At 39.6% G+C, this 15,572-nt stretch overlaps 1 protein-coding gene across 3 annotated transcripts in view; it reads left to right on the top strand.

Moving 5' to 3' along the window:
• Positions 1–4,211: 4,211 nt before the first annotated feature.
• REC114 (REC114 meiotic recombination protein) overlaps positions 4,212–15,572 on the top strand; it is a 114,101-nt gene continuing 102,740 nt past the window's right edge. The window contains exon 1 of one of the 3 annotated variants that reach the window (XM_027570989.2): positions 4,212–4,528. In XM_027570989.2, the coding sequence (XP_027426790.1) occupies positions 4,370–4,528 (159 nt within the window). In that variant the 5' untranslated portion in view covers positions 4,212–4,369. The remainder of the gene's footprint in view (positions 4,529–15,572) is intronic. The other 2 variants (XM_027570988.2, XM_027570987.2) reach the window with 2 other exon arrangements.

A 15,572-nucleotide genomic window follows, 5' to 3' on the forward strand; every position in this document is an offset into this window, starting at 1 on the left:
CATTCGTGCCACCTGCAAAATAGAGTTGCTCAGTAAAATAATTTGGGATCAAAAATGTTCAGTGAAATAAATACACTTTTTTTTCACTTTAGGGACTAGGTTTTTGTTGTTATTGTTGTTGGTGGGTTTTTTTTGTTTTGTTTTATTTTTGTTTTTTTGGTAAAAAACAGGTAATAGCCTCCAAAGAGGGAGGGAGATGTGCTAGCTCATAGTCACCCGTCATTCATTAATCCTGATCACAAATCCTATTGTTCTGCTCCTGCTGATCAGCACAGCATTGGAGAGCCTGCTTCGGATGTGAGAGTGACTTTTTCTCCCTTGTCTTACTGCCTTTTGTAATATCCTTTTGTATGCAACTATATTGTAGCCAAATACAAGAAGGCAGGGAAACAGTCTGCCTTGTGTGTCACTGTCTTAGTTTGTGTTCCCTCAGAAGCAGACCCTGGGACAAAGATTTGTGCAAGTAATTTATCTGAGAGGTGATTCCAGGAAATAGTGGTTGGGGAGGGAGACAGAGAAGGGAAGTTAGCCAAAAACAGAAGCATTACAAAGCAAGTTACATCATAGGTAACTGGAGTCTAAGGTGAACTCTGAGAAATAGGGTATTACACAAATCTCAGAGTTATCTCACCTGAGGAGTGAAGAATTTATTTGCCAATTTTTAGCAGTCATTGGTAGAGGGCTGTTCCTATGTAACATTAATTATATGAGGAGAAAAAGAACCTTAAGTCCTACTTCATTTCTTATAAACAATTTAATGAAAGAAGGGTCATGTGCCCAGATGTAAAAATTGGAACTATAACATTTCTAGAAGAAGACATAGGAAAACATGTGTACAACCTTAGGGTAGGCCAAGATTTCTTAGGACACAAAAAGCACTTAAAAAAAAAAAGCATCTGAAAGATTAATAAATTGGACTCCATTCAGAATTAAATAATTCTGCTCTTTGCAAAACATTATTAAGAAAATGAAAAGGCAAGCCACAGAATGTATTTCATGCCTATATCTGACAAAAGACATATCCGGAATAGGTAAAGAACTTTTACAAATGAATAATGGCAAAAGATTTGAACAGACACTTCATAAAGTAAGATATACAAATGGCCAGTAAGCCATTGGAAATGGGGCTCAATATTATTCATCATCAGAGAAATGCAAATTAAAACCACAATGAGACATCACTATAAACCCACTACAGTTGCTAAACTAAAAGGACCTGACAAAGCAAATGTCAGCAAGGACAACTGGACCTCTCAGATGTTGCTGGTAGGAGTGCAAAATGGTACAAGGGTTACTGCCACACACTACTTTGCAATTTTTTTTTAAAAGATTTTATTTATTTATTTGACAGAGAGAGATACAGCGAGAGAGGGAACACAAGCAGGGGGAGTGGGAGAGGGAGAAGCAGGCTTCCCGCGGAGCAGGGAGCCTGATGCGGGGCTCGATCCCAGGACCCTGGGATCATGACCTGAGCCGAAGGCAGACGCTTAACGACTGAGCCACCCAGGCGCCCCACTTTGCAGTTTTTTATAGGGTAAAACATATGTCTCTCCGGAATACAGCAATTTCACTCCTAGGTATAGATTGAAGGTAAATGACAACACGTATCAACAAAAAAGACTGGTACAAAAATGTTCGTAACAGCTTTTAACAAAACACAGAAAACAACCCAAATGACCATTGACAGGTGAAGAACAAGTTACAATACAATCAAACAATAGAATGCTATTCAGCACTAAAAAGGGATGAACTACTGATACATCTCGCACCCTGGGATGAAGATAAAAGACAAAATTATACTGACTGAAGGAAGCACATATAAAAGGGCATATTCTGTATGGTTTCATATATATAAAATCCAGAAACAGGAAAAGCCAAGCTATAGTGATAAAAATCAGACGAACGCCTGCCCTTGGGAGTTGGAGATTGGCAGGAACAAGGCACGCCTAAGAAAACTTGGGGCTTTCGGGAATGTTTTATATCTTGTCTTGGATGGTGATTATATGAGTGTACAGACATGTCAAAACTTGCTTGTAATATCTGTGCTTTTATTGTATAAAATTGTACCTTGATACATATTATAGATTTATCTTTAAAAAAGAAAATACAATGACCATTAAAAATATGGAGTAATTTGCTCAGTGTTCTGCACCCTCTTCCCCACTCTCTCCACCCTCTGCTAGACTGTAAGCTTCAGGAGGGTAGAAGCTGTACCTGGCTTGATCTCTACTATATCCGCAGCACCGAGTACAGCATCTGGGACTTTTTGAATGCTCACATCACATTTGTTAATATCATAAGTTTTTAAGAGCCTCTGTGCTCTGTGCTATGGCTTTCTCATATCTCCCTTTGCAGACATGAACTGTTCTTGGCAGACGCTGGTGGCCCCAGAAGCTCAAGCACAGGTGCATTGTCTAGGAAGGGAGCTTGCACCCCAGCAGGGCCCTGGGTGTCCTTGGGCACTGACAGGGTCCCAACTGTGAACACCATCTGCTCCTGTGAAGGGTGTCTGACAGCATCCACAGCCCTGGACCTGGAAGGTGAGCGCCTCTGAGACTGAATGTCAGGCTCCCATTCCCATCCTCCTGCCTACAGGGAGCCCAGAGAAAATCACTTTAACCCTGTGAATAGAAAGCACCAACATGTGTACCGCTTTGTAATTTACCAAGGGTTTTCCCTCATATGATCTTATTTTATCCTTCTTCTGGCCCTTTAAGATGGGCATTTGCTAACCCTATTTTATAGAGAGGTTAAGTGACTTCCCCAAGGTCACATGGCTGGCAAGTGGCAGGACTGGGACTCACACCAAGTTTCTAACTATTTACTACTATATTAAATGCAGTAGTGCTGTGTCATTTAAGGACCTTCAGAAGCAGTTTCTGAAATCTGAAATAGAAAGATAAGTAACATATATCCTCTGCCTTGAATGCAGTTTTATTCTGTATTCCCCTGAAAGATTAGCCTCCCTAGACCACCATTATAACAGTGTCACTCTCTTACACACATTTTCCATGTTCCTTATCACCTACCAAGTAAAATTCCCTCTCCTTAGGGGCTGTTCAGTGCTCTGAACAGAAGCAGAGCTTGAGCACTTCACAGAAGTGAAGTGCCACTCTTCATCTGAATCCTTAGAGCACACCTGTACCTTTTATGTGCAGTAACTATCAGGTATCATGGGTACTTCTCATTGTTTTCCTTATAAGATCCTAGAAGGCTAGATGCATGAGGTCCTAGAAGGTTAGATACATGCCTTACCCATTTCTGTAACCCCTATAGTGACCAGTATAGTTACACACAGTGGATATTTAATGAGTGCTTTGTAGAGTGAATAAACTACCACCTCTCTAACCATTGTCTATGCATATACTACGCTTTGACATTTAGTTTTAAAAATTATTTGCATTATAACTCTATTTTATGTGTTTGGTTAACATAGTCTCCATCCTCTGTATACTCTGCTTCTGGTTTGACACAGACTCAATGAATACATAAATTCTTCTTGAGTGTGGCAGACACTTGGAGAGATTGTGGAGACCACAGTTTTACCCTGGCTGTGTAACCTTGGACAAATCGCTTTTACCCTCCGGACCTTATTTTGCCTCCCGTCTATTCAATGGGGGCAGTGATCTCTGTTTTGCTTCTTTAATTCACAAGGTTGTTGGGAGGACAAATGAAATAACAGATGTAGAAGTGCTTTGTCGACTATAATTCACCCAGACCTGTCATTTAGTTGCACCTGCTGCTTGACTGGGGCACACCTTTTATGGCCGACAGCATCCCACCCAATTGCTCCTCTCTTTTGGCAACAACTTGACCGTCTGGAGTTATGTCCAGAGGGTCACAGGATGAGGAGAAAATAGCCTTACTTCGTGAATGGCGGGTAGAATTGATGCTGTGCTGTGATCGGTTTGGGGTGGGCAGGGTCGTTGCCATGTGAAAGGCTGCTGTAGGGGAAACACACTTGTCCACGCAGCCTCGGAAAGCCGGCCTAGTCCCAGCGCGTAGAAGTTACAGGGAATCAGCCAGTTTTCGGAAATGTCCCAGTCAGAGTGGCTGGACAGTGACTTGGGCTGCCCGAGGGAAGGTGAGGGCCCCAGTGCTGCAGAGGTTGAGGCCAACTACCATCTACAAGCGCCACAACCCCACTTCCACGTGGAAGCTACCATCTCCACTTTGCCCAACCACAGGAGAAGGTGCACGGGGCCCAGAGTGACGCCCACAACCCCAGCAGCCCCCTGCAGGAGTCTTCGGAGTTCGCCCATTGGCTTCCACTGGCGGGGAAGGTGGGCCTTGGGCCATCTCGCTTCCTGATTGGTTAGCTGCGCGGATTGGTAAGCGCCCGCCTGCTGTGCACGTCCTGAGGCCCAACATGGCGGAGGCGGGAAAAGAGCCGGCAGGCCTCGCGCTGGCGGGAGGAGGCGCGGCTCAGTGGCCTCTCCAGCGGTACGGCCGCTTCATGCCCTCGGGCACCGGAGAGCCGCCAGGGCCTGGTCAGGACGCTGGGACAGCCTCTTCCCCCACGTGGAAGGTGAGGCCTGAGGGCAGGAAAGGCCGGGAGGTGCTCAACGCCCGGGGACGGGGGGGAGGGAAGACCGAGGCCAGCAGCCACACTGGCCCTAGTCCTCCGAATGCCACCCAGGCGGGAGGAGGGGACACCACGGGACTGACAGGACTACCTAGCCGACAGTTAACAGAAAATATATACATAATGTCATAATTGGATCCAATACTTTCTCAATATAATTACGCACGGCAGTAGTCCTATGTTCAACAGATTATTGAGCAGCAGTTATGTGTTAGGCTTTATTCAGGGTGCTGGGGATATGTCAGTGAACAAGATAGAAATGGTCCCTACCCTCATTTATGTTTTCAGCCTAGTGGAGGACAAGTACTTAACCAAATAACTTTATAATTATTTAAACCAGTTCCACATCCCTTATGTGGAAGGGAAGGTTGAATAGTCCATGACCAAGTTGTCATGCTAGGGGCAGTCAGGCACTCACACAGAAGGACTAAATTTGAATACTTGTTTTGCTACTGAATTTCTCTGACCTTGCTGGGGTTATTGATCCTCTCTGTACTTTTTTAAACTTTAAAATAGAGATAATAATAGTATCCACTTCATAGGATTCTTGTGAGCAGTGAATAAGTTAATATATATAAATTACTTCAAACAGTCCTGGGAAAATTATATAAGGGTTTGCTGTTACTATTTTTTGTTGTGGTGGTATGTACCTTAATGCCAAGAGTTGCTCGTTGTTCAGTTCCTTTTGGTCTGGTTTGACTGTTGGATGTGGACCCTGAAATTTTGGATTATGCCTGTGCATGTGTATGTTAGTGTGATTTGGGTAGCAGAGGGTGGAAGAGTAAAAGAACAAATATTTCAGGTAGCATTTGCAGCATGTGCAAAGGCCCTACACCTGGAAAACCTCAGCATGTGTAATGTACAGAGGAAAAGAGTAAGGCCGGTGCTTAGAGAACAGAGTGATAGCATAAGGTGAGATTATCTGGAGAGGTAGACAGGTGCCTTGTGAACATTATCCTAAAGCTGGTTGGAAGCCACTGAAGGGTTTTAAGTAGAATTTTCATATTTGAAAGATCACTCTGGCTGAAGTCTGAAGACAGGGTTGAAGGGGAATATGAGTAGATTCAGGAAGATCACTTAGAATGGTATTATTTCAGGCAAGTGATGATAATGACTTCGACTAGAGTGGGGGTAGTTTGGAGAGGATGGCAGTAGGAATAGGGAAATTGGGCATATTAAAACTGTATTTTGGAGGCCAAAATGATAGGACTTGGAGGTTGATTGGATATGGGAGGAAAGGACTTCTGGGCTTCTAGCAGGAGCAACTGGGTAGATGGTTGGGGAGTGGAAAGCATTGGAGGAGGAACAGTGATAGAAAGATCCAAGGCTTCAGTTTCAGATGTATTGAGTTTAAATGTGTTTGTGAAGCGTTCAAGTAGAGATGCTGAATAGGTAGCTGGGTATACTGGTGTAGAAGAAAGATATGGGCTGGCGATGAATGTGTCATCAGCATGAAGGTGAAATTTATAGTTATGAGATTACATGAAATTCCAGGACTGAGTCCCAAGATGGCCCAACATTTGTAGGTTAGGTAGAGGGGACAGAGTCCCTAAAGAAGATTGACAGGGGACAGGGAGTTGGGGAGGCACCCAGGAAACGTGTCCATCAAAGCTACAGAAAGTTATTTTAAGAGGGAGAGAACAGTGAACTTTGTTGAATGATGCTGCAAAGTGGAGAAAAATGATGACTAAGGGCTGTCCATTGGATTTAGCAACATGAGGGTCCTTACGGTCTTTACCAAGAGAAGTTTCAGGGGAGTGAAGTGGAAGCCAGATGAGGTAGGCTGAAGGGTGACTGGTGGGTGAGGGAGCGGAGGCACCATGGCTAGACAATTCTTTGAGAGGCTTGATTGTGGATGAGAGTAGAGATGGGGCATAATGAATTGTTCACCAAATTCTCGAATGTTAGAGCTAGGGGACTACTTAAAGTTTGAAATCAATATATCTAGAACCATAAAAAAAGACGTTCAGTGCCTAGTTGTACTCTTGCAGAATGATGTATCCTGAGAAATTATATAGGCTGCAAACGCAAAAAAGGATGAATGAAGTTAAATTGAAGGATGTCTGAATTGTGTCTTATAAAAAACTGGGAATGTTTGAGGAATATTTAATTTCTGAGTCTGCCCAGCACGTTCCTTCATACCTTCTCTTACCACCCCTTCAAACCCTTTCTCCTAAGGTATCTGCATTGGGTGCATTGGCTCAGATGCATATGGGTAACTCTCAGATTCTTATCCTGCAACCCAGAGGCCATGGACATTTGGCTATTGTAAGGAGTTCATTGTTATTACAGTTATTTCCCCCTTCTTTTTGCAAAGCTCTTCATAATTGCTTATGAGGAATGGCACTTTTCAACAGTTTTCAAATGTTTGGCATAAAGCCACAGCTGCAGTGACAAGATATGAAGTTGGCTTTTGCAGTGCTTTTGAAAACTGAACATTTGTACCTTCCTTTGAATCTGTGCTGAAGCATCCTACCTGCTGTGATCAGTTTCAGCCTAGGTCTGTCATTTTTCTTTTTGGAAAAACGAAAGAGAAAACAAGATTTGTTCTATTTTATGTGCACTGTGACTATTGTGCAATAGTAATAATAAAAGATGAGCCATCTAAAGAACTGTCCTAAGTCCCATGTGAATTTCTTATTTTAAAAATATATGGTACCTGCAGTAAAAAATATGTGTTAGGTAAAGCATAAAAATATATTATTGTGGAAGATAGAGTCATTCTGGTCATTTTTTCCCTAGGGAACTTTCAAGCTGAACCTTGGTTTAAACTACTTTGAGTTTTTTCATTTTTTTCTGAAATTATAGGAAGAACTGATCTGGTATTGTTCTATATAGTTACTTAATTACAGAGATTTTGTCACAGTGACCACATGCTAGTGGCCACAAAAATGTTGACTCAAGAAAATATGGATAGTGTAAATCTTCTAAGACTTGAAATCCTGGTTGAGAGGGGAGGTCAAGTCTGAGACATAAGTATTATATATAGAACATCTAATATACCTATCTATTTGATTTATTTGTCTGAACTGAATTATTATGAAAATAACTATCTGGAGATAAGTTAATCAACAGTTTGGAAGCAAATAAGCTTTTTATAATACTGTAAAAAAAAGTGTGAAAAAAATCAACAGTTTAGAACTATGCTACTCAGACTTCATAGTGCATAGAAATTACATGTGGAGTCTGTTTTAATGCAAATTCCGACTCAGTATGTCTGGTATGCGGAATAAAATTCTGTAGTTCTAGCAAGTTTACAGATGATGCTGATGCTGCTGGTTCTAGGACCACACTTGGAGAGGCAAGGGTTTTGAAGACCTTGCATGAAATGGGCAGCCGTACAGTAAAATTAATAAAATGAATTCATGGACTTATGAAGTAAGGCAATCAGATTCATAATGAATATGCAGATGTCTTGTTAATAGGGTTAATATTTAAGCCATCTGTCATTTAAGTGGAATGAGCAAATGAAATACAAACTTGAACTTGGTTTTAATTCCTTACATCTGTTAGCCCAAGCCTTTCTGAAAAGATTATCATAATAACAGATTGGTCCATTTTGTGTATTTTATATCTGAATACAATTTAGCCTACTAATTTGAGAATAATTTTGAAAGGTGATGTTAAATTGTAGGTTGCTTTTAAGTTAAAGTTTTACCATGTTTTTCAGATTCCAGGATTTCTTAGACATGCCCCAATTGGTTGAACCTGACAATTTCTTATTTTTTCCTTTCAAAGGGAAAAAAATCAACCTTTAATTTTTATAGGAGGACTTAAAATAATTGCCCTACTTAGAAATTAAGAAATAGAATATGAAGTTTGTACTTGAGATGAACTTCTAAAGGCAGATCCAACATAAGATGTACTTCAGGTCCTCTCAACGGTACCCTTTTCTTCATTGTATTCCTAGTGCCTGCATCTTAACTAGCACATGATTGCTTGTTGCTCAGCGAATGTTTGAGTGTGTACTAACTTTTTTAAACTTTCCTTATGATAAGGTGATAATTATGGCATGATAGTTACTATTTATTAGGTATTTACTTTATTTCTTACAGAAGTCCTATGAAGCAAATACTGTCGTACTAAAACTGAACGAAAACTCAAGAGAGGTTCAGTGGCTTGCCCAGGAACACAGGGATAAGTTATGAATAAAGAATTTATTCAGAGCCTGGGTTTCCTGCCTCTAAAGGCTGTGCTTTTAACCAGCTATGCTGTTTGTCTTCAAAGTGTTAATATTTCATAGAGGGACTAGCACTTCAATTATGTAGATGAGGGATTTTGAGATTAACACACAGAGTGTAAATGATAAAAATGACAGTTTTTTTTTTTTAAGGAAAATTTAAGATTTAGTAAAATCCCAAGAAAATGATTTTTAAAAAAGTAAAATAGTAGTTCTTTACATGTCTGGTAATTTTTGATTGGATGCCTGATGTGAATTTTGCCCTGTTGGATACAGGATATTTTTGTCTTCCTATAAATATTCTTGAATTTTCTGGGATAAGTTATCTGGAAACAGTTTGATCCTTTCAAGTCTTGCTTTTAAGCTTTGTCAGGTGGGACCAGAGCAACATTTGACCTAGGGCTAATTTTTTCCTCACTCCTGAGGTAAAACTCTTCAGGGTATTCTACCCAATGCCCTGTAAATTATGCAGGTTTTCACCCTAGCTGATGAGAACAGGCACTAGTCCCTGCCCTATGTGAGGTCTTGGGATTGTTCCCTTAAATCTTTTCAAGTGGTTCTTTGCCCAGCCTCACATACATATATTCCAAAGAGTTGAGGAATCTCTGCAGGTGTTGGGAGTGTTCTCTCTAGTATTCTGTCCTGTGAACTGTAGCCATACTGTCCTCCCTGGACTCACAGCTCTATCCCCTCAACTCAAGGAAACATCACCCTGTGCTGCCTGGGCTCCTCCTCTTGGTACTTTGGCCTGGAAACTTTCTCCAAGAAGTAATCTAGGGCAGTCGTAAGGCTCACCTTCATTTTTCATTATATCTCAGGAATCATGGTTTTTATTACCTGATATCCAGTGCCCTGAAAACTTGTTTCCTTTAATTTGTTCTGTTTTTTAGTTGTTTGAGGCAGGAGGGTAAATTTACTGTTATTTTGTTGGCCAGAAATGGAAGTCCGTAGTGGGTCATTTGATTCAGTTCCACTTTGTCATTTTCCACTTCAGTTCATCAGTTCAACAAAATATTATTAAATTGTCTCCTGGCTACTTAGCATTTAGTTAGGCACTGGAGAGGCTATGGAACTTTCCTTGTGTTTCATCACAGTTTTAAAATATTGGAGCACTCAAGCACAGGATTACAAGAATGGGTAGGGCCTGATCATAGAGCAGTGTTTCCCAAGGTGTAATGGGCTGACTGCTTTCAACAGTCTCTTGGGGTGCTTGTTGAAAATGCAGTATCATGGTTCCTGGGCTAGACCTAATGAATCGATCTCTGGGGGGTGACACTCTAGTTATGTTTAAGTACTGCAGTCCATCCTCATGCCCCAATTCTGAAGGAAAGGTGGGGAAGAAGGAATAATTGACAAAGTAATACTGATACTATATAGCTCTTTACAATTTGTGTTTTCATCAACCTCTTCCAGTTTAATTCTCACCACTCTTTAGATCTATCTTACTACCATTTTATAGAAGAAGCTGAGGCCTGCCTAGGTTAAATGGCTTGCCAAAGGTTTATGTAGGAAGTAGAACTAATTCTAAAACTCAGGTCTTCTTCAAGCCAGTCCTCATTGTGCTGTACACTACCACTTCCTACAGTGGTATTTTCTCTTATGTAGGTGTAGGAGTGTCATTGAGAGTTATTCTTTCATGCAGCTTGTTTTGTTTTTTTTTGAAGAGTTAACAGGTTATATTTTGTATTAGGATTCATATTGACTCTGAGTAACAGAAAATATAAAATAACAGTGGATTAAATAAGGTGAAAGTTTATTATTCTCCACATAAAAGTGCAGGGCTGATATGACACTCCAGTGTCAGGAACTGAGGAGCCTTCTGTTTTGTTCCTCTGCCATGCGTGGCCATGGTCTAATAGTCGAAGATAGAAGTGATATCCTAGATAGCTTGGTGGAGGAAGGAATCAAAAAGTAACAGAAGGATATATACCTGCTGTCTCTTAAGGAAGATTTCCCATAAGTGCCACATGGTACTACCTCCTTCAGCACAGTGGCCAGAACTTAGAGCTGTGGCCATCCTAACTGCATGGACAGCTGGCATAAGTAGTCTGTATTCCACAAGATCATGTGTCCAGCTAAAACCCAGCAGTTCTATTACCATATAGAAAGGAAAATGGGTATTGGAGAATAGCTAGAAGTCTGCCACACTCTTTTCTCTTCTGAATCTGGAGACTGCTAAGAAATGAAGTCTTATTCCTGGGATCCCTGGCTGGAACTCAGGAGCATTTTCCTTCCTTCCTTCCTTCCTTCCTTCCTTCCTTCCTCCCTCCCTCCCTCCCTCCCTCCCTCCCTCCCTCCCTCCCTCCCTCCCTTCCTTCCTTCCTTCCTTCCTTTTATTTATTTGAGAGAGATTGAGCGAGAGAGAGAGAGAGAGAGAGAGAGAGAGAGAGAGGGAACACAAGCAGGGGGAGGGGCAGCGGGAGAGGGAGAAGCAGACTCCCCACCGAGCAGGGAGCCTGATGCGGGGCTCCATCCCAGGGCTGTGGGATCATGACCTGAGCTGAAGGCAGAATGAGCTACCCAGGCGCCCCTCAAGGGCATTTTCTAAAAAAATAGCAATAACCAAAATATCCTGTTATTTAGTGCATAATTATAATATGGCCATAGATGTATACATTACTTGAGGGGTTTTTGTTTTGTTTTGTTTTGTTTTGGTCTGGGTGTTAAGCTCTTGTGATTGTGTTTATTATTGTTACTGTTAACACTTAGCATTGCTATGAAACAGCAGAAACAAAATACTGAATTTTACAGTTTGGTAAGAGGTATGTAGCAGAATCACTTTCATTAGCATAAATACATTCTACTAGTTTGTTGAGATAATTTATGAGTCACTTTAGTTACCAAGAGGGAAGCAGCTGAAAGCCTACTTAGCAATCTTGCATGTTTTTCATATTTTGTAATGCATAAATCCCTTAGGACCGATATATAGAGCTGTGACACTTTCTGAAGGGTCTTAAAAGCAGGGTAAAAAAAACCCTTAATCAAGTGCATAATTTGTCACATCTGAAAAGTAACACTGTTTTAACCTTTCATCTAAGATATAAGTACATTTGAAATACTTTTCTGTATTTTCATATATTTCTTTAACTTTTTTCTGTTTAACTTTATTTTTTATTTTATTTTATTATTTTTAGAGAGGGAGATGGGAGGGTGGGATAGAGGGAGGGGGTGGGGAGAGAGTATCGTAAGCAGGCTCCACACCCAGCACAGAGCCCAATACGGGGCTCTATACCGCAACCCATGAGATCAAAACCTGAGCTGAAATCAACAGTTGGTCGCTTAACAGACTGAGCCGCCCAGGCGCCCCCTTTTCTTTTTTTTTTAACTTTAGATTAGTGTTATAGTACAGTGTTGCCCAGATATATGCATATAAAATATTAGAAGACTCTGATTTAACCAATGTATAAGCTGTGCCTGAAAACCCCAACTTGTAATATAGGCAAGTTCTATATTTCAGGGTGTCCTACCATATTGATGTTCAAATACCACAACAGAGGTCAGTTTGATGTAAATCTTTTTCACTCCATTTTATTGAGATATCACTGACATATAACATTAAATTTTAGATGTATAACATAATGATTTCAAATATGTATATATTGTGAAATGATTACCATGATAAGTTTAGTTAATATCCATAAGTTTACATAAGTCACAAAATTTTTTCCTTGTGATGAGAACTTTTTAAAGATTTTATTTATCTGAGAGAGAGACAGAGCATGAGCAGGGGGAGGGCCAGAGGGAGAGGGACAAGCAGACTCCCCTCTGAACATGGAGCTCTTCACAGGGCTTGACGGAGGGCCAGGGGGAGGTTGGATCCCAGGACCTTGAGATCATGACCTGAGTGGACTGAACCACCCAGGTGCCCTAGTGATGAGAACTTTAAAGATCTGTCCCCAGCAATTTTCAAATATACAATACAGTATTGTTAGCTATAGCCATCGTATTGTATATTAATATCCCCAGAACTTATAAGTGGAAGCTTGTACATTTTGACCATGTTCAAGTATTTTGCCCACCACCCATCTCTATTCTCTACCAATCTGTTCTCTGTTTCTATGAGTTTGGCTTTTTTTAGGTTTCACATGTAGGTAAGATCATCCAGTATTTGTCTTTCTGTGTCTGGCTTATTTCACTTAGTATAATGCCCTCAAAGTTCATCCGTATTATCTCAAATGGCAGGATTTCCTTCTTTTTATGGCTGAATAATACTCTCTTATGTGGATATATGTCTGAAATTATCTTTATTCTTTCATTTCCAAGTCTTGGCTATTATAAACAATGCTGCAGTGAACAAGGAGGTGTGTATATCTCTTCAAGATAGTGATTTCATTTCCTTCAGTTATATACCTAGAAGTGGATATGCTGGATCATGTGGTATTTCTTTTTTTTTTTTTTTGAGGAACCTCTATACAGTTTTCCTTTGTGGTTGTACCAATTTATATTCTCACCAACAGCATACAAGTATTCCCCTTTCTCCATATCCTTGCCAGCACGTGTTATCTCATCTTTTTGATAATAGTCATTCTAACACATGTGAGGTGATAACTCGTGATTTTTCATTTATATTTCCCTGATGATTAGTGATATTGAGCACCATAAGATGTATCTTTTGAACAGCTTTGGGAAAATGTCTTTTCAGGTCCTTTGGCCATTAAAAAATTGGATTATTTGCTTTTTTGCTATTGAGTTATATGAGTTGCTTATATATTTTGGATGTTAACCCCTTGTTAGATATGTGGTTTGCAAATATTTTCTCCCATTCCATGGTTGTCTTTTCATTTTATTAATCATTTCTTTTTCTGTGCGGAAACTTGTTAGTTTGATGTAGCCCACTTACTTATTTTTGCTTTTGTTGCTTGTGCTTTAGGTGTCATATCCAAAAAATCATTACCTAGACTAGTGTCAAAGAGCTTTTTCCTTGTGTTTTCTTCTAGAAGTTTTATGGTTTCAGGTCCTACATTTTTCTTCAATCTCCTTTGAGTTAATTTTTGTGAGTGATGTAAAATGGGGGACTAGTTTCATTTTTTTGCATGTGAATATCCAGTTTCCCCAGCACTGTTTGTTGAAGAGTCTTTTTTCCATTGAGTATTTTTGGCTCCCTTGTCAAATATTAGTTGACTGTATATGCATGGGTTTATTTCTGGGTTCTCTATTCTGTTCCATTGGTCTGTGTGTCTGTTTTTATGCCAATACCATAAATACTTTTTTTTTATGACCTAAATTCTAAGCCACATTTAGGTTAAGAACTAGAAAGAAGAGAAGATATGAATATGATAAATGCTTTCTCTGACACCTTAAAATTAATATCTTTTTCTGTGATGAGTTGGTCATTAGAGATAACATTTTTCTTTGAGCTTTCCATATAGTGCTAATGTGAACATTCCAGTAAAATGCTAAATCATCACTCATTAAAAACATTTCCCAAGAACCAGAAATAATTTTTTTCTCAAATGCCTAGATTATATTAGGCATTATGATATTTGCAATTCGGAGAGTTAGGACACTGCATGTAGTATCCTTGTCCTTCGCAGTTAGCTAAATACCTTTACTTAATCATGCTTATACCTAGTTAATGAAGAAAATGGAAACCTCTTCTAAAACTTTTTGTTACAAAGAAATTAAAACATAATCAAAGATACATGAAATAATATAGTAAACCCACATGTATGTGTCACCAGCTTCAATAGTCTTCAGCTCATGGCTAGTCTGGTTTCATCTATAATCCTATCCATGTCCATTGTGTTATTTTGAATGAAATCTCAAGTGTCATACCATTTACCAATTATTTCAGTTATCTCTAAAAGGTAAGGACTTTAAAAAAAATCATAATACCATTTTTGCCCTAAAAAGTTCCTTAATATTATCAAATATTCAGTGTTCACATTTCTAATAGTTTCTTAAGTGTTGTAATTCTCTTTCAACAGGACCATCCATTGTGATTGGTATAGCTTTTAATCTTTACGTTTTCTTTGCTATGTTTCCCTGACCCACCTCTCTCCCTTCCTTGCAATTTGTTGAAAAACAAAAACAAAAACAAAAAACAGGTTCTACAGAGTTTCTGACTGTGGATTTTGCTGACTGCATCTCTGTGGTGCGGTTAATATGATCCTTTGGTCTCTGTATTTCTTGTGAATTGATAGGTGAAGCTAGAAATGTGATCAAGTTCAGGTTGGGTTTTTTTGTTTTTGTTTTTTTGGCAAGAGTACTTAAAGGGGGTTTGGTTTTCTTTCTGTTGGAAGTATGTAGTACCTGTTTATTTCTCTTTGTGATGTTGCAGTTAGAGCCTAGAGCCTAGAGCTCTAGAGCCATTAATTAGGAGTTGCAAAAGGTGATGTCCTAATTTTATCATTTTTTCTTCATTTATTATTTGGAATAGAAAAATATTTCATATTCTTTATAGAAGTAAAGAAAAAGTTCTTAAATATCGGCTAGAGTTCACGTGGTGATTGGTTTGTATAGGAGAGGTAGGATATATGCTTAATTCTTTGCCTTCATTTACCACTTAAAATTTTTTTTTTAGAATCCTCTAGTGCTAGAGAGTGACTTTTTTATTTTTATGACTGGAAACTTTTAAGGTCTCCTATCCTTTCAATTCAGAATTTTTACCGGGATGTGTCTAGTATGTTGATTTCCACCCCCCACCCCCACCCCCTGACCATCAATGCCTGGAACTTGAACCCCTTGTATCTTCTGTTTCATGCCTTTCTGCAATCATGGGATAGTTCCTGTTTGTTGAATTATTGCCTTTCCTTAATCTCTTTCTCCCCCTCCACTTTAGCTGTTATCATTAACATTTGTTCTGGA

The sequence above is a fragment of the Zalophus californianus genome, chromosome 6 (genome assembly GCF_009762305.2).
Source record: "Zalophus californianus isolate mZalCal1 chromosome 6, mZalCal1.pri.v2, whole genome shotgun sequence".
Taxonomy (NCBI): domain Eukaryota; kingdom Metazoa; phylum Chordata; class Mammalia; order Carnivora; family Otariidae; genus Zalophus; species Zalophus californianus.